This window comes from Python bivittatus, unplaced genomic scaffold, assembly GCF_059951505.1.
Source record: "Python bivittatus isolate LINGU-HERP-01145 unplaced genomic scaffold, Pbiv_v1 ctg000060_np1212, whole genome shotgun sequence".
Taxonomy (NCBI): Eukaryota; Metazoa; Chordata; class Lepidosauria; order Squamata; family Pythonidae; genus Python; species Python bivittatus.
Genome location: NW_028277044.1, coordinates 17,501,165 through 17,521,277, shown reverse-complemented (window position 1 = coordinate 17,521,277; position 20,113 = coordinate 17,501,165). Strand labels below are relative to the sequence as shown.

Below are 20,113 nucleotides of genomic sequence, written 5' to 3'. Positions count from 1 at the left end.
AAATCAAACCTGACAGCCACTAAGGAGTTGTCCATGAGTATATCAGGGCCCATGATCATCGCAGTGGCAACTCTGTAAAGAGGCTGTAACTCTGTTTGCTTAGATTTTCTCTGCCTTCATTCCACTGGTATATTTTAAAAATGGATACTCTCCCTCTGTTTTCTTCTCTTGTCCAGCAAAGCTTGTCTCCTAAGCTCATACTTTTGATGTGCATCTGTTAGGCTAAATATATATGCAATCCAAAGAATGGATGGATCTAAATAATTAATGCGTTTAATGGTTAATTTTGAAATGGTCATGCTAAATTCTGTCACCAACCATAAGATACATAGCAAAAGCAGATGTCTTTTCTGCTACCATTTTCAGAAAGTCACATGTCAACAGTAATTTTTCCACATCGGAAGAGAATATTCTTAGCTATCTTGCTTCTCCCACTTGTTCTGATAAGGTCTAATTTTTCAAATACAGATGTAAGAACTTCCATTCACTTTTGTTGCTCTCTGGTGCTGGAGGCATGACATGAATAAGAGCACTTGTAATTATTTCTGTGATTTCTGTCTCATTGCAGAGAGGATAACTGATAGACCAGTCCTCTTGCAAGCATCTGGAACACAAGAGATGCCCTTTGTCTTCCTTTCCCAAGCCTTGATGCTTGAGAAACCAAATAAGATATTAAGTCATGGCTAGGGCTGCAAACTGCCATCTCAGGCAGCCTCCGGTCTTGTCTTATCAGAACCCACTGCTTCTCTGCTGCCCTCAGAAACGGGTGGGTGGGGGTGAATTTTTGACTGATGAAACAGTGCTGCCTTCATCCACACCAGACACAATCAGACTTTCAGCGGCCTTACATTTTATGTGAAGCTCTCAAAAATAGTAACTTCTGTGGAACTGAAAGACCCTGAAACCCAATACCAGTCAATCCACAAATAAACCATAGAGTCATGGGTGTTTGTCTGATACTTTGGATACCAGATATTCTTCAAGATGTTATAGTGTGAATGGATTTCTTCAAGGATGGCCAGAGGGGATACCCCTTGCCAAGTGGTTCCTTTGTGAATGCTTCTGTAGCTTGTCTTAGTTTCAGAGGTATTAACATGGATGGAGGTGATACTCTTGAGTAATCTAGAGAACAGATGCAGCAAGATCTTGCTATCCAGAGCCTACATGGCATCTGCTTTTACTGTCAGGGCAGGTTCACTCATATCTGTGTTTATGAGAAGCTTCATTTTTTAGTCAAAGCAGTGTCTACAATTAATCCCAGAGCATTTGATTGACAGGAAATCAATAAGTTAGCAAAATGTACTTCTGCAGCATATTCTGTGGATATTAGTCTCAATAGTATTCAGTTGTTAATTTGAGCCATGGCCTATAAAGTCACTTTTTTTAAAATCTGTTCAATCATGTCTGATTCTCAGAGACTGCCTGAACAAATCCCTGCAGTTTTCTTGGCAAGGTTTTTCAGAAGTGGTTTGCCATTGCCTCCTTCATAGGGCTGAGAGAAAATAACTGGCCCAAGGTCACCCAGCTGGCTTTGTACCTAAGGTTAAACTAGAACTCACTGTCTCCCAGTTTCTAGCCTGATACCTTAATCACTACACCAAACTGGCTCTCAAAGTCACACTGTACAGAAGCAATTCCCAAAATTAGAATATAGGTTTTAAATCCAGGCCATTCAAAAGGACTTAGGAAAGTTTTAATTGAGTACAAGAATAAGGCCTCATATATCTTCCAAAAGGGAGGAATATAAAGACCTTGGGACTTATATTCTTTTCATCTGTTCTAGATCTCATGGTCTTGGCAACATATACTTTTGAGGTGGGTCTAGACCTCATTGTAAATACATCAGATTTAGATTATGTCAAGGATCATTATGCTTCACTACAGAAAGTAATGAACAGACTTGGGCTCCAAGATCACCACAGACGGAGACTGCAGCCATGAAATGAAAAGACGCTTGCTCCTTGAGAGGAAAGCTATGGCAAACCTAGATAGCATATTAAAAAGCAGAGACGTCACCTTGCCGACAAAGATCCCCATAGTCAAAGCTATGGTTTTTCCAGTAGTAATGTATGGCTGTGAGAGCTGGACCATAAAGAAGGCTGAGCGCCGAAGAATTGATGCCTTTGAACTGTGGTGCTGGAGAAGACTCTTAAGAGTCCCCTGGACTGCCAGGAGGTCAAACCAGTCAATCTTAAAGGAAATCAACCCTGACTGCTCATTGGAAGGATTGATAATGAAGCTCAAGCTCAGATACTTTGGTCACCTAATGCGAAGAGAGGACTCTTTGGAGAAGACCGTGATGCTGGGAAAGATTGAAGGCAAAAGGAGAAGAGGACGGCAGAGGATGAGATGGTTAGATAGCATCACTGAAGCAATGAGCATGAAACTGAGCAAACACAGGGAGGCAGTGAAGGACAGGAAGGCCTGGCGCAATATGGTTCATGGGGTCATGAAGAGTCGGACACCACTTAACGACTGAATAACAACAACAGAAAGTAATAGCAACTATGATAAAATTATTGCAGTTCTTTACTAGTTTTTGTGGAAGTTAACAGCAGATGTGTGGATTCTAAATATCATTTAAAGGGGGTTATGATAGACTTTTTTCAAATTCAATAAAAATTTCATTTTTTCCCAGAACCAGAAACATTCCATAGTGCTAACATATTTTTTCAATATAGGAGCTGTAGAATCAGTACTATCTACAATATTTCAGGTTAATTCACTATTCCTTCTAGGGTTGAAAAAGAAGGTCTGAAGGGAATTAATTGGTTCACTGCCCCAAGTTCCACACAAAAATATTAATCAATTATAATGGATCCCTGAACTTGTGAGCTCACTTCTGTGTACCAATTCATCCAGGTTGGTTAGCTCTCAGTAAATGTGGAATATTGCTTGTATGCTAATAATAACAGATTAGAATATGAGAGTCTACCAGAAATATCATCATCTCAGACTATGAGAGCATTCTGATGAGGTAAGGAATTTCAAGGTTTTATACTCATAAGGGAGTAACCAAACCCTTCTCATGAGTAGAATACCATCTTTTCCCCGTGTCTATAGAGCAGCCACAGATTGTTGAATTATGTGTATTTGAATCCAGCAGAATGGAGTCTTTACTTGATTTTCTACCTCATTATTGAATAATTTGACATGCCATGGATGGCTTCAACTCCCAGAGTTGAAGTCCACACGTCTTAAAGTTGCCAAGGTTGACAAACACTGGTCTAGACTTTATGCCCCACAGACTGTTTCTTTATCCAGATCACAACTGATACACCTTTGTGCGTCAAGACTGAACAGCAGCAACTTCAGATTCTAGATTATGAGGTGGAAATACTTTTACCATTTTAGCTTATCATATCTCTTCTGTAAAGAACTATAATTTTCCTTTAGGTGGCATCGAGAATTTTTTTGCTGCTGGTGCAAAGTTTACCAGACTTTTTTCTGTTTTTATTACACTGGTCGCAGCTTTTCTTCGGTTATATATAAGGGAACAACTACACTCAAATTCACTTCATAGACAGGTTTACACTCCAACCTCAGTAATTTTATCCAAATAATATACTTTATTGTTATCACACCCACATATCTAAAGGTTCTTTAGGGGGACTTTTTCTTCACCACAGACAGCTCAGACTTCCCTCAAAGTCTTAATGCCCTAGCAAAAACTCTATTTGAACTTGTAGGTAGATTCCTTTAAAGCTTTTAACCTGGAAGTTGACTTCCTTGGTTTCCATCATATTAGCAAAGAAAAATAGCAGTGCATATTTCCTCTGTATTCAGTTGTGATATGGACTGATCTCATCCTTTTTTCCCCTAAGGTCAACTCTTCATTTCCACAAAACTAAGCGTTAAAATTGGTTGCCCTTCTGCTCCAAATTACAGTCTCCTTAGAGACTGCTATAAAATAGGCTAGTTGCGTAACATGCACTAAAAAAATAATTTGCTAGAATAGAAGAATTATATCCATTATATCATCCATTTGTAACCTTTTTGCCATCACTACACAAAGTTTTTTGGTAGAATCTCCAAATTGATGAGAGGCTTGATTGCTTTGGCTTAAGAATCTTATTTGGTGGCTGCTTTGAAGGGATCATGACTCATTCCTTTGGGAGTCCAGGAGCCTCAGCAGCTTTTTCCACAACTCCTACCCACTAGAGTAATATTTGTAAAGCAGCCATTTGGTCATTGGATCTGCTTGGTCATTATTCGAGGTTGCCTGCTTTCTTGTCTGTCAAAGACACTTTCAGTAGCAAATCCTTCAGTGGGTAGTGAATTAATAAATCCTTCCTAATTTGCTTCCAACAGGTATTTCCTTTTCAGTGGACTGTTTTTATACATCCTAGAAGAGCACGTTCTCCTAAAGTGTTGGGAAGATGAGTTACTGACCACTTTTCATAATGAGAGGACCACAGATAGCTCTTCCTCAGATGTGGTAGATTTGTTATGAAGAATTGTGGGTTTTGTTTTTCTTTTTTGGGGCTTTGCCTTTCCTTAGATTGGGTTATGGTAATTCCAGAGTTAGTGTTCATTTATTAGAACAGAACTAAAATTTGTTCCCGCCTTTGAGAGCAAGTGGGAGAGCAATCTATATCATAAAATCATAACTCGATAAAACATATATCTAGATAAAACATGAAACGAAGGAGGGCATACTCATGCGCTTAACCGGAACACTCTCTGAAAGATGTCAGTTTTTAATACCCATTTAAAAGTCATGAGGGAGTGGGCTAGTCTGATTCTGTTGAGAGACTATTCCAAAGCACTGGTGCTGCCACTGAAAAGCAGTGCCTCTTGGCTTTAGCTCCCTTCACCTCCTGGAAGTGTGGGATCCCAAGAACCTCTCCCTAGATGATCTAGTAGGTTGGATAGATTCAGGTTGCAGAAGGTAGTCGTTCAGGTATTCAGGTGCCAACATAAGGGCTTTATAGACTAAAGCTAGGATTTTAAATTGTACCCAGAAACCAACCAGCAACCAGTGCAGAACCTGCAGAATTGGTGATATATGTTCCCAATGTCAGGTACAGGTTAACACATCATGGGCCACTGCATTCTTGGATCGGCTATAGTTTCTGAGTAATTTTTAAAGGCAGCTGCAGACAGAGCTCATTGCAGTGGTCCAACCAAGTGGTAATCAGGGCATGAGTTCCTGTAGCCAGGTCCTGTTGCACCAGGTAAGGCCACAAGCGGGGTACCAGCGGAAGTGGGCAGGCCTAGCTGTGGCTTCCATCTGTTGCTTGAGCAGGAGCTGTGAGTTCAGAAGAACCCCCAAGTTGTCAATCTCAGTCAACCCATTGAGAGAGAACACTGGCTTTGATAGAGAATTGTGATGAATGAACAGCAATTCTGTCTTGCTGGGTTCAGCTTCAATCTCCCACACAGTCCTTACAACTTATAAACACTGGGACAAGACGTTGACAGCACCCCCTTCATGGCCTGGAATGCCAAAGTAAAGCTGGGTACCACCAGTGTACTGATAATACCTCACCCCAAACTATCAGAAAACCTCGCCCAGTGGCTTTATCTAGAAGTTTGTTTGTTTATTTAATTTATACAGCCACCCATGACAAATATATGACTCTGGGTGGCTAACAATGATTAAAAAAAAGATAAAAACAATTATAACAAAGTAACGTAATATACACAGTAGCTGAGGTTGTTAAAAACCCAGCTGACAATTAACCATGATGCAGGCTTAACTACACACCTGGGGTCCCAGGCTCAGTAACAAAACCCGGTCTTTGAGGCCTTATGAAAGGCCAGCAGAGTCAGGGCAAGTTTAATCTCCAGAGGAATGATGTTCGAGAAGGCAGTGCCATGACAGAAAAGGCTCTCTTCCTGGGTCCTGCTGAATCTAACTCCGTACTGGATGGGACTCGAAGCATGCCTCTCCTGCCAGATCTAACAGGACGGATAGATAAAATCGAGGAGAGAGAGTTCTGCAAGTAACCCACACCAAGCCATGAAGGGCCTTATAGGTAACTACCCACATTGTGAATTGAACCTGGAAGCGTACTGGCAACCAGTGCAGCTTGTGGAGCAGAAGTATTACATGCACTGAATGAAAAGCACCTATAACTGCCCACGCTACTGCATGTTATACCAGTTGAAGCTTCTGGATGCTCTTTAAGGCCAGCCTCATGTAAAATGCATTGCAGTAATCCAGTTGGGAGGTGACCAAGACTGGGAGGCTTTCTCCTCACAGTCACTAAGGAACGGGCGCAATTGATAGCGATGCAAAGGTGATGTAAAGGCTCTCCTAGCCATGGCTGCCATTTGCTCTTTGTAATTGTGCACAAGTTCCATCTGGGGTAGACAACCCCATCCAGAACTAAAGTTAGAAAGTCCCCAGAGCCACTTGGTCTTGAAGTTTGTTCCCCATCTAGACCCCAACAGCCTCCAGACACTGAGACAAAGCCTCCATTTTGATAACATATCTCCCTGAACCAGGTGCAGTTTGGTTATGTCAGCCAGGTGGGAGATCACAATACTGATTCCTCCCTAAAGAGAGGAATCTTACTGTAACTATAAGCAAGACAATTGGACAACAAGCCACTGTCACAATAAGGGAGGACAAGTAAGAATGTTTCACCTCCCTTATCAACATGGTATCAGCCCCAGCCCGAGCATGTCTGCATGCTCAGTCTGATTCTCTTCTGTTTTCCTCCACCAGGACTCCAGAAATTGTTTCTGGTGCTTTTCGCTAAACACCTCTGTGAACAGTGGCACCAAATGGGACTGGCCACTTAGGGCAATCGTGTCCAATGTTCGGCTTGTCTCCTCTTGCCTGGGGTTCCCTGATAGCTCCTAATAGTGGTAGCTCAGCTTTCAGATACGGCCTTTTTTTAGCTGACATTTCCAGACTGGTTGAGTACCATGCCATCCCTCTTTATATTGAACAGCAAGTTTAGAGGTTGGTTTGTTTGTTTGGGTTTTTTTTTACTCTTAAAGATCAGGTCAGGTTAGGTTATTTTTGTACAGGAGCAAAGCAGATTTCTGTGCTGCTTGTAGAAGGCTTTCCTCGCTGCAGCATAATCCAACAGTTCATTTTTCCTTTTAAAGCATAAAGCTTCTTGCCATTTAAATATAGATGTAGATTTTAGAATTAATTAGGTGTTTCTTCTATACTTTCCCCGAAATTTTAATTCATGTCACAAATTACTGTACATCAAGAACCAGTGCCCCTAGCAAGCTCAGGTTTCATCACAATGTTGCAATGAAAGCCCTGCCACTTAAAGTACTTGTGTGTGACACTGTGGTACCCATGCAAACGTTACTTCTTTTGTGTCGTAATGCATGTTTCAGTGTTTCTTGCCCTCCCATGGACACTCATGATCGATAATTGAACTGTTTTTTTCAGTTACCATAAATTTTTCCAGGCAGTAGAAGATCAGAAATGTTTTGACTATAAAGGCTGATTTAGGTAAAGGTCAGAAGACATTTGTTGTACAACACTCATGTAGAATAAAACAGGGTCTGAAGCCTCAGGTTTTTAGAACTACCAAAGTATAAAGATAATTAAATATATGTGTTTGCTGCAAGATGTACAAATATATATATATAAACTAACAGACTTGAGATTGAAACAAATCAATCACTTCATCTGTTTGCACCATATATATATAGTGTCTTCAAGTCATTCTTGACTCCTGGCAACTGCCCATGCAATTTTCTTGGCAAATTGGAAGTGGTTTGCCATTGCCTTCTTCCTAGGGCTGAGGGACTGGCCCAAAGTTACCCAGTTGGCTTCATGCCTAAGGCAAGACTTGAACAACTCCTAGTTGTTGCCAAGAAAAGTGCAGAGACCTGTCCAGACAATCGCCTGAGTCAAGAATGACTTGTAGGCACCAAAAAAATAAAAATAAAAGACTAACCTCACAGTCATAACCAAGTCAGTAGGTCTATGTATATATGTTCAAATTTAACTCTGAAAAACATAAACATTAGGCAAGTTTTCCAAAAAGAAAACAATCATCTCAGTCTTTTGGAACTGCCTCCATCTCTCCTCCAGTGCACTCTATTTTTGGAATGCCTGAGAAGGGCTAAACATGAAATAAATTGAATGAAAACATAGCGGTGTGTGATTATCAGTGGCTTGAGCTGAAAATCGCGATACTTATGAGTAAGTAATGTCTTCTGTTCAGCAGTGTTTTCAATTAATTTGTTCCATTTTCAACATTTCTCAGGCACTCCAAAACAGTGGAGTAGTGGAGCAGGACACTTGCTCTGGTCCTACTGTCTGCACCGCTCACAGCACTTCAGTCTCTTGTTGATGGGGAAAGTATGTATTTGGATGAATGCAATTACAAGTGTCACTGTAACTGAGTACCCTAACAGCAGCCTTCGTGATTCTTAATAGGATTTCAACTGCATTTTTTCCCTCTGGTAGGAGTACACGTCCCAGTTTTTCTTCCAGGTACTCTTTTTTGGAATGCCTATAAAGGCGTGTCTGGATATAGCATTATTTAAATAATATCCAACAAATACTAACCCTTGAGCATAAATAAGGTTACTTTTAATACTAAAAGTAAGCATGGATTTGGTGGACAAAGAGGAAAACCACTTTATGCTATTGGCACCCTAAGATCAAAGCCTGGTTGTTTTGTAATGAAAACCTGTGTGGCAATCTAATAAGTTGCTGTTAACACAAAAGTTTTAGTAGAATAGTATTCTTTGATATGGAAACCAAGTTTATTGTGCCATCTTATTCTTATATCTATGGGCTGTGTAGGCATTAGCTCTCAGGGAACTGACCTCAAGTACATTTCAAGAATAAAGCCAACTTGCCATATCCCAGGATGCAGCTTTTGGCAAAAGAACCTTTAAAAAAGATTTTAAAAATAACATGAAATGGCAAATTGTCAGCAAAAGGGGACTGAATTCTTGTCATGAGTTAAAATAACGGTGATCTTTTCCATATCTTCATAGCATTTTAAATTCAAGAGCAGGTAGGTCTCAGTAAGCTTATTTTTTCTAATTTTAATTTTCATTTGCCTTTCTTCTGAGTGTGCTAATGGAATTTCATTGCTCTTTGGAAAATATGTGATAGATCCATGCAGTATTTCCAATTGTATTGGAAAGAGGTGCTTCAGAATGTGCAGGAGCACAAATGCTGCAAATACTGCATCTCATTAAAGCAGCTGCATTTGTTTCTGGGATCACGAGGCTGAAATGGAAGCCACTACAGGAGCTTTGCAATCCTTGGAAAAGGCAAGGTTACTTTAACGAGGCAGGTTATTTTCCCCCTGAAAATCAGTGAAAAGCAGACATACTTTTTTAAAAAAATTTTTTTATCACTGCTCTTTTGGAAATGAATATTGACCAAGGGCAGGCAGCCAGCTTGGTGCAATACTATAGCACATTAGAAATGTTAACTGAAGCATAGACTGCAGTTTAAATTTGGCTGGTGTCAGGCGTATATCGGTATGGTGAATGGAGCACAAGAATACTGCATTATCAAGGAAGAAGCAGTTGGCTTAAGTTGCATAGGAGAATTTTGTTTGTTTTTTAAAGAGAGGGCTTTGTTTGTTTTAAAATATTTTTGACTTCCTGATGGGATGTATCTTGCCCTCTCTCCAGCCTCCAGCATACCTGCCTTCAAGAGTGCTTATTAACTTGCATGACTCACTGCTGGCCTGCATCTCATGGACTGAAACCACACATTGGAGCCAAGGAAAGGACTGCTGGCTTATGCCAATTGTAAGTCTGTGCTAAACATTTTAAAGGTTGGTTGTCCTTTCAGTTGGAATCATGTAAGATTCTCAACTTACCTTTGTTATACTGTAAATGTATTTTTCTTATGATCACAGTTTAAGGTAGAAACTGCAAGTAATAATTTTATAATATAATTAAGGATGTTTGGGTGATGTGCATAAAATAATAGGTGCACAAATACTGTGTAACTAATCGGGCATGCAGCAGGCTTTCCTTTTGCAAGGGAACTATATTGTTATTGTTGCCTCAGAAGTAAGCTAACTTGAGGTTTCCTGTAAGCGGGCCTGTGTAGCAAAGGACTTGTATGTTTGGAGTGACTGTGGGTTGTACTTTTCATCAGATATGTTGTAGGCAGAAGAGCAGGTGTTAGCATTAAAAAAACTGAAAATAGTGCCTAGTGTCTGCATTTTCAGAAAAGCAATGCAAGCAAGGTAGGCTATTTGGCATGGTTTATCTAACTCCATTATTGTAAAATAGTTTATCTATTTGTTGAGAATGTTAACATTAAATTATGATTAATAAAGATAATAAAGACTTTCCCCCAAAGAGTTGGGTTAGAGTAGGAGGTGAGCCCTGCACGTTTGATTGTCTTTTAATGATTGCCTTTCTTCTGGTGTTCAGGTGGTTTTTCTCATCCCTTTTTCTTTGATTGTATTGTATGATTGTTTATACTTATGCCATCTAGAGTCTTTGTAGAGTTGGGTGGTCTTAAGCATTTCTAAAATAAAAGTAAAGAAGAGAAGATATAGCACAGCTCTAAGTTTTATCTGATGTAATTGGAAATGCATTCTTTTCTTACGCATTTTCAGTAGCAGTTCAGATTTAAGGGAAAAAAGGGGATTCAGAGACGATATGGAAATGCACGCCATTACTATTGGCATCCCCTTAAATCATATGTGTCTGTTCCTGGGGTTGTATAGTCACTTCTGTGTAAGTCCAGGAAAAGACTCAGATTCTTGATGTATTTCTGTGATTTATTTTGTTCCAATCAGATTGCTGTCTTAGAGGCACTTTGGTAATAACTAAATACCTGTAAACGCAGCTGATAACAGGCCGGATACCCTGGCTAATCAAAATGAGGAAGAGTCTGACTTGAGGTCAGCTTCTAGGAACTTCAGATTGGTTTGGCCTCACAGTGTCATAGTAGGAGAGTCTCTGTTTACAGTGATTAAACAATCGTATGCATGTCTGGAGGTTGAGTCATGGCAACTGGAGTTCTTTTCTTTTTTGGTTGGAGACATTTCGCTACCTGTCCAAGCAGCAGCAGCTTCTCCTTCTCCTTCTCCTTCTCCTTCTCCTTCTCCTTCTCCTTCTCCTTCTCCTTCTCCTTCTCCTTCTCCTTCTCCTTCTCCTTCTCCTTCTCCTTCTCCTTCTCCTTCTCCTTCTCCTCCTTCTCCTTCTCCTTCTCCTCCTTCTCCTTCTCCTTCTCCTTCTCCTTCTCCTTCTCCTTCTCCTGCATGCTTTTCTGAAAATAAATATGACACTGGAAACATTTGAGTATCTGTTTGTAAGCAACTTCGTAAGCAACAATATACGTAGATCACATCAGTATAGAACAGCCTTTGTGCTTCTGCATTATACTCATTGGTACATCAGTAGGTGTGGTAAGAGACGGTTGATCTTTTATTGTATTGTATGATTGTTTATACTGTATGCCACCAATGGCATGACTTTTGTCTAGGGTAATGCATAGAATATCTTGCACACTGATTTCAGATCTGGCAGAGAAGGCATGCTGCGGGTCCTGTCTGCTATGGACTTACATTTGATAGGTCCCAGGAGGCGGGCCTTCTGTGCCACGGTGCCCACCTTATGGAACATTCTCTCCACCAAAGTGAGGTTAGCTCCATCCCTGTTGTTGTTCCAGAAGTCCCTCAAGACCTGGCTATGTCAATAGGCTTGGAGCTCCCAGAGGACCAATAACATTCTAAGATGGCTCCATCATTGTGGTTAATATTCACTCTCTCCTGTGCCTTGTGGTTTTTATATTTTAATAATGACTGTTTTATATTTTTAATAATTGCTGTGTTATATATATTTATTGTTTTGCTTAATTATTGTACACCACCCATGGTCACTTGTGAGATGGATGGCCATATAAGTAATCGATTTTGACTGCCTACTATAATCAGTATTGGTGGCTTTCAGCTGAGAGTTTTTGCTGTGTTGGAACTCATTTTAAAGAGTCAATTTTTAATATGCATACTGCAAGTTACTTGCTTTTTGAACTAACAGTGCTTTATTTAATAAGTGTTGCCCAGACTATAGTTTTGGATACACTTACTGATGATGGCCTGGCAGCTCTTCATGCTGCGGCCATACTTTCCAATCATGCAAAATAAATCTAATATCATTTAATCTAAATAAAATGATAAAGTAATCCACAGGTAGAGTCTTCCTATGTTTAGAACATAATATTTGTTTTGTAACTGTCGTCTATCAACTTTGTTCTGAAAGCTGGCCTTGCATATCTCAAATGGAAAAAAAATTCTAAAAATTGGAAAAAAGTTGGTTTAGATAGAGTATCATGAAAAGTGTGCTTATCCAAAAACAAATATGTTTTTCAGTCTAATAAAAAAAATACAAAAATATAAGTTAATCATAACTCTTTATCAGATAAAACCGATCAGCGTGTATAGGATTGGTGCAAATGTTGTGAACCAGAATGGGACCTTCAACTCTATAATTCATAATAGATTATGATGTAGTAAAATTAGGTATTTATAGAGAAATAGGTCAATTTTGGAGAGAAATAATAATGGGATTGTATTAATTTTTTTGTGTAGAGAAACATGACTACTCTGTTTTGAAATTACGGTGTTTGGAAGTTATTTAATTCTTATTTTATGTGTAAAATAATGACTCACTACAAAGTAGACAGTAAAAGTATAGAAAAAAACATGACAGTTCTTACAATAGCAAAATAATACATTAGTTTTAGATAAGGGCTTGCTATATAGTGAATAGAATCATATTAAGTGTGGTAATCTAGCAGGTAGAAAGCTTATCGGTCCCTCCACCAGCAGAATGCCCTTGACAGAAGAGTTTAGATGAATTAGAAAGCTTGCTCACATTCTTATTTCTCATCTTACTTACATTAGGGTTACACATGTTTCAGAAGTTTGGAACTATGCAAATGCAGCACCAGTACTTTAAGGAATCTATTCTTTAAAGTTAAACTGACATTTAAAGCAGCAGCTCTTTTTGTTAGGCTCATGCAGAAACATGAAGAAAGTCAGTCTACAGTAATGGATAGCAAAAAGATGCTTGCTTGCAATCTAAATCACTTGTTTCAAATCGCTTTGGAGCAGTCACAGCCCTATTTTCTATGCATCTTGTTTCTTGACGTGATTTGTTTTGGCTAATAGTGATAAAGTGTTATCCCTTGACACCATTTTTTCTTCTTTTCTGTTAGCATTCTTCTATATGGGATTGTTTTCCTGTAAATCACAATTCTGAGTCATAGTCTGTCATTAAAATCCCAAAAGGAATGAATAGTTTGTGGTACCAAAATATTTTGCAGTGCTTTCTCAATAAAATATTTCAAAGGAGTGGAGTTATTCTGAGAAATAAGCCTTTTCTCCTTGTGAATATTATGTTATACTAAAAAACTGTATAACGGAGAACTTCTGTCTTTTAAAAATTGGAATATTGACAAGCTCCTGCATGTTTCAAAATTCTGCTTTGAAATGGCCACTAGAAGGTGAAAGCTGACTAGATGGTTAATTTAAAAAAAAAATCATAGCAAACTACTCATTTTATGGTGGATATACTTTAAGGCTGAATAGGTTAATTCATTGTCATAAAAAATGGGGAGAGCCACATGTTTCAGTGCAGTTATATGTTCTCTTCAGAAGATGTTGGCAAAAGTCTTACCCTGAGTTTCTTGATCAGGTGTGCTCTTTTTTAAAAGTGTGTATTGTTTTAAAAGAGTAATACGCATCATGTAATAACTGAACCTCTGACAGAGAAGTTGATTTGGGCAGCGATGAAAGTGTCACACACAGCACAGAATTCTGAAAAAGAATACAAAGGAATTTTATTACATATATTTCACTTACGTTCATGGCTAGTATTACAGAAATTTGCTAAAACTCACATGTCACTATAGTGGCTGTTTTTGGCATTCTTACTGAATTTCCTTTCATTTTGTATCTTACTGTATTGGGTCTAATCTTCACCCGGCTTACTTTTTTGTTCTCTGTTCCTCCCCCTCCCCCCCTTTGATGTTAAACTATTTTCAATCAATTCTGTTGTGCTAAACTGATTAACAAAAATTGTGAGAAATAATTTAACTTAAAGGTTAATAATCATAATTTTTTTTTTTTTTACAGAAAGGAAAAATGGGTAGCTTATCAGATTATGTGACAGACAGAACATTTTCAAAAACTCCTTCATAGCTCCTTTGTTGGGAAAAAATGTAATTAAAATGTTGACAAACAACATATTTATCAACAATCATTGCTGCAAATCAGGTGTAGTTAATTTTTTATCCAACCACCATGTCCAGAAAATCCACAGTTTTTTATATTTTACTAGATTCTAGATATATGGGATATAGTCAAGAAGGACATTAGACATACAGCGATTGATAATACTACTGATGCCAGCCCAAAATATGACACTAATAAGACTAAACCAAACTGTATGAACAGGAGTTCTTTCTAACTCCTAAGATACAGTTCTAATATCAAGGAAACTAATTTCATGTTGGTTAAAAATTGACTTTCTCTCAGTTTATCATGATAGGACATTCCAGTTCATTATTCCAGAGGTGGTATAAATAACTAATATCAGCTTTCCTCAGCTTCTTATAAAAAAGAGTCAACAGCTCAGGAAGCAGTTAATTTTTCAAAAACCTTTAAAGGCTTCAGAAGCATCACTAGCCTCTGCATCAAATAAAACAATGCTCAAGTAATTACTGAAAAAATACATTGAGGTAAATCACTCCTTTTTTAATTCTGAAAGTTTTAAAAATGGCTTCCTTGGAGTGAAGTAATCATGAGATATCCAGTTTGCCCAAACAGAAAACCCCACCACCAGATTTAGATGCTATTTTTATGTTGGGATTATCCCATAGTATAAGTATTTATGGGCACATGAATCACAATCAGTTCTGCAACCATGCATTTTCCACTACAGTGGGAAAAGTACTCTGTAATTAAAGTAGTCATGAAAAATCTTAATATCCACTTTATCAAGCAAACTGATTCATAATTAGATCGTATAGTGGAATCTTTGCCCAGCGTAAGAATATCTGTCATATTAACTTAATTAAAACTGAAAGGAAAGGATTTATTTGAAAATGTTTCACCCTATAGTTCTAGTAAAATAGGATTAGAAACCCCCCCAGTATACTCTTTAAACCAATCCACTGGGAAGCCATTGGGAGAAGGAGACATCCTCAATTTCATAGATTTAATTGTAGAAACAATTTTTGGAGCAAAAGAAGTAGAGCAAAATTAATAAATTGGTCCTGTGATAAATGTGGTATACCCACTTTAAAAGGGGAAGGATCTCTTGGTTTTTGATAAAGAATTACTGCCATATAGTTAAGAATAAGTTTTTAAAAATGTTGATTAATATATTTGGAATTTATACACATTTCCATTTGTATTCCAAAAAGATTTCACAGTGTTGTTTTGCTTAATTGGCTTTAAGTCAAGAAGCTAATAACTTATCCATTGATTTGATCTATTAATTGCATTTCCATATCTGCATCTAGGTTATGAATTAGCTAGTTTTCAGAAAGTGTGAATTGGGTAAATTTTATGTGAAATTAGTAGTGCTCGTGTTTTGTGGTCAAGTCAGTGCAGTGGGAGGGGGGAAGAATGTCAGATAAAAGAAGCAGAGATAATGAAGATGCTTAGGAAAATATATAGTCCAAAGACTTTAACCTGTATGCTATTGGAGGAAACTGTGTTTCTGTTTAATGGACAGATGTTCATGTAGAAAAACACACAAGTCAATCATTGGAATTACAAAGATCATGGACTGTGAGGACTGTATTCTATTCCCTTAAAATTATTGGTAGCATATTGTGCTAAGATGAGGATATAGTATGAACCAGTGTGTCATGAAGCTGAATAAAAAAATCAGACCACTCTGTTGTGCTTTTAAGGCTATCAATTTTTCCTGTAGTTTTCACTAATGATCGATGTAGAGATTACATTTCTGTGAATTTGTATTTTTAATATTGTAATGACTATGATCACTGAATGGTATTTATTTAAAAAATACGTTCTTGCATTTTTCAGGCCTTAAAGTTTGAATGAATGGTGGAGGAACGTGTGCAGTGTTTCAATGCATCTATTTGTTTTATGACAGAGAGACTCCATGAAAGATGACAGAAGAAGTTATTGTTATAGCGAAGTGGGATTATACTGCCCAACAGGACCAAGAACTTGACATAAAAAAGAATGAACGCCTCTGGCTGCTGGATGATTCCAAGACATGGTGGAGGGTAAGAAATGCAGCCAACAAAACAGGATATGTGCCATCAAATTATGTGGAAAGAAAGAACAGCTTGAAGAAAGGCTCCTTGGTTAAAAATCTAAAAGATACATTGGGTAAGTCCTTAGCTAAAACCTGAGTTAATTTCATAAATGTTTTACACAAATGTCTATGCTAGAGTGTCATATTAGGGATTTGTTTTTAAAGGAATATAGATATAGTTTCTGTTAATTCAGAATACAGATAGAAGATGATTTCAGTTTGCAGATAGCTTTTTTTTTTTCTAAAGAGGAAATGGAGACCTTTTTTAGTCTTCCGTAATGGGAAGTGATTATTGCCTTATTGAAAGAAGATCAGAAATTGAGGCATTTGTTTTTGAATGTATTCTAAAGTTCTCTGTTATGAAGATATCTGTGTTTTAGGTGTTTTATTTTATTTATCTATTTACCTTGACATTGTAATTTGCCTACTCCATGGATTCTAGATGGCTTACATTTGAAACACAAGGCAGTCACCTAACCTTTATCCCTCTGAGTAGGTGCCAGCTCAGTGGCACCTTCTGTCCCAATGGCTTGTTGAAATGCAGTCTCAAAATGTCCACTGGGGAGGGGGATATCCTAAACTTGGGGAAACAGGCTATTCCTGAATAAGGGGGCTGCCATGGAGAAGGCTCATTCCCAGGCTCCTCCCACTTAACATCTTGAGTGGAAGGATTCTCAGCCAGGATAAAGTGAGAAGTTAGATTCTACCTGCATCAGATGGTCCTGAAGGTAATAAAGGATCAAGCCATAAAGGGCTTTAGCACTATCATGAATTGGATCTGGAACCCAACTGGAAACCAGTGCTGCTCTTGCAATACAGTATTGTTCTGCTGTATTGGTACTGACTAGTCAGCAAACAGGCAGTTCCATTTTGAGCCAGATGCATGAGTAACTTGCCAGACTCTCTTGGCCTAGAAAAGGCTATAATTGGGCCCTAGTCATGTGTTCTGTAGGAAACAAATAGGAATGGCAATTGAGACCAGTAGTGCTTTATAGCGGCATACTTTACAAAGCCTATATATTATTATAATAGTTGAAAAAAAAAACTGGCATAATCTTATGACATAACTTAAATTCTCTAAATAATACTGTACTGTTAATAAAACATTATTCCCTCCATCTAGCATAAATCATGCTATTTTCTGACATCATTTCTCTTTTGTTTTCATGTCTCCCACTTCACATAATTGGCTCTTATTGATAGAATGAAGTAACAGATAGAGGAATGACAAGGGTAATTGTTTTAAGAATAATTAAGTCATACCACAGAGTAGAAACTCAACAAGGATTGGTTTCTGACTTTCCAGGGCCACATTTTACTAAAGACCTACCTAGTCTACTATACAGGGCATAACTGATTAGCTCTCAGCCAGCCTTAATGCTCAAATTTGGTTCTGGAGCTTACATAGCAGGCTGGTTGTGCATCATAGGGCCATATCTAGTTGGAGAGAAAAATGTCAATTTGGCCTAAATAGGGATCCCATAGATCCACTAATTTGGGATGATAAGTATCAACCCTAAAGACCTGATTTACACTAAACCTGTGTCTGTTTCTTTAAATAATCTATATGGCAGGTCATCCCTGGTGTCAGAGAATTAAAACCAAAAAACAACCCAGTTGTTTAAAATAAACAACCAAGACTATCAATAGAACACATCCCTGAGGTCTACAAACATTTTGTGTTCACAATCAGTAAAAACAACCAAACAAAACAATCAGTGGGGCTTGCTTAATATCCTAGCCCAAATGGCCTGTGGAACAACCATGTGTTTAAGACCTTGCAAAAGACCACTATATTTGGGGCCATCCAGATCTCGGGCAGGGGGGATGTTGTTCCACAGGGTCACCACAGCAGCAGAGAAGGCACAACTCCTGGGTCCCATAAAATGACATTGTGGAATAGAGAGGACCTGGAGTGTGCCCATCCAGTTAGTTCTGATGGGTTGAGCAGAAGTAACTGGGACATTTTTAGTCTTATAATTATTATTATGTAGACTTATAATCAGTAATGATTGTGGCCATTTAAAGCCCAATGTTCAACCATCTCTGGTGATTTGTCTCCTCTTTTTCCAATAAGTTCTGTAGATTCAGTGGCCTTCTGTTAATACTGTTCTGTGGTAACAGTTTGTAATGAATCTGTGAAGACAAAGGTGGATATCCATATTTTGTAATGCAAAGCAAAAGATTCATAGTAACTGATATAATTCCCTCTTTTAACTCTGTCACTTACATCAATGAATCAGTTTAGTTTTGTCTGTAATAATGACCTAATCATGGGATTAGATTCTTGACTGTTTCAAAATGCTTATCAGCCAGTTATTAGGACTTGATGAAAATTTAAGTGTAGATGTAACACGAACATTAAGCCCCTCTTTTTCCTGATTATTTTACTAACTAATCAGTAATATTAAGCCTTTGCCAAACAGAACACATGGATTATCATGTTACAGGAATGCAATTTCCTTGCCTTTCTGTATCCTGAGAATTGTAAACCATACAAAGGATATTCACATCATGCTGAACTCAGATTGATTTATCATTAAAAAATATAATGTAAATGCATAAGTACAAACTATAAACCATAGTTTCATTATGGGATGAGGGTTGCCACAGACTGGTGCTCATAACTTTAAACAAAAAATTTATTTTTGTATAATTTGAGGGCTAGAATTCTCCTTGATACTTGAGATACCAGATTAGAATCTGCTTTAAAAAGCATTAGTTTTTGGACCCTCTGAATTGTAACAAAACTAGACAAAGTCAGTGTATTCTTAGAATGGCCAGTATTTTTGTGTGTGTGTGTTTGTGCGTGTACTTCAGTTAGGAGACTACCAATTCTCTCTATCTTCAGCTTTCAGTTAACAGCTGTTAAGTACAATGCTTATCTTGAGATCACGGGGCAAAAAGACAGTTGCTTCTGTAAATTGCAAAGAAAAGAAATCCCTTTTTCTCCAGAAAGTGTTGGTAAATGTGGTCAAGTCTTTTCTGACAATCAGGAATTATCTTGACTAACAGTAGGTTTTGCCAAAGGAGAGACATAAATCCATAAAAGAATTAAAGCTTGGAAACAGATTTTTTATTATCAGATTTTGTTACTAAAAGTTGCTATAAAACCTGTGCTTAAAAAAAAAAAAAAAAGAATAGCCCTTTTTGTATATTTGAACTATTATAGTTCAATAATTATTTTAATGCCTGATATTGCTGATGTCAGTAGCGCAAATGGTCTTGTTCTCGTCTTGCAGATTTCCATTTGTTTGAAGTGAAAGACATTATATGACTATTCAGTGTGGCTTGTTTTTTCCTTTTCCATTTAACTTCCTGTTTATTTTAAAAGCTTGCTAGAAACTGTCAGCTATTTCCTTTTCTGAGGCAATACAGCTTGTTAGCTGTATCAATGCTTTACATTTTACCCCTCCCTATTTTACCACCAAAAGGAAATGAAACGTTTCTTAAGACATTGGCTTTGTCTATGCACCTTAATTTTGTTATTTAACTGAGACTCTTGCTTTAATATTCTTTATTACCTTCCTCTTTTCCTGAAGGCATTGGTTTACATATATTTGTATCTAGAATTAATATGACTGTTGCAAATTATAATAGTTAAAACAGTCTTTCCTATCAGACAATTAAATATATAAATATATATATATATATATATATATATATAGGGATTGTAGTTTCCAGAATTCTCATCCTTTGACCATGCAGTCAGGAAGTTGCACTCCGTTACATCTGGACCTTCTCCAAGTTGAAGAAGGAGGTTCTAGTCTCACTTGAGGGATTTTGTTGTACCCCTAAGTGTCAAGATTTTTCACATCAGTTTCAGTTACACTCCTTGATTCCTATTCAAATATCTGGTATTGGAACTGGAAATTATTTAGAATTCTCTTTTCACTCAGCT

The 20,113-nt window shown here is 37.8% G+C and overlaps 1 protein-coding gene across 6 annotated transcripts in view; it reads left to right on the top strand.

The window, feature by feature from the left end:
* NCK2 (NCK adaptor protein 2) overlaps positions 1–20,113 on the top strand; it is a 68,670-nt gene that overhangs the window by 29,006 nt on the left and 19,551 nt on the right. For 3 of the 6 annotated variants that reach the window (XM_088136570.1, XM_088136572.1, XM_088136568.1), the window contains exons 2-3: positions 9,583–9,702; positions 16,045–16,286. In XM_088136570.1, coding sequence (XP_087992696.1) covers positions 16,061–16,286 — 226 coding nt within the window. In that variant the 5' untranslated portion in view covers positions 9,583–9,702; positions 16,045–16,060. Of the gene's footprint in view, positions 1–9,582; positions 9,703–14,051; positions 14,193–16,044; positions 16,287–20,113 lie in introns of all 6 variants that reach the window. The other 3 variants (XM_088136574.1, XM_088136569.1, XM_088136573.1) reach the window with 2 other exon arrangements.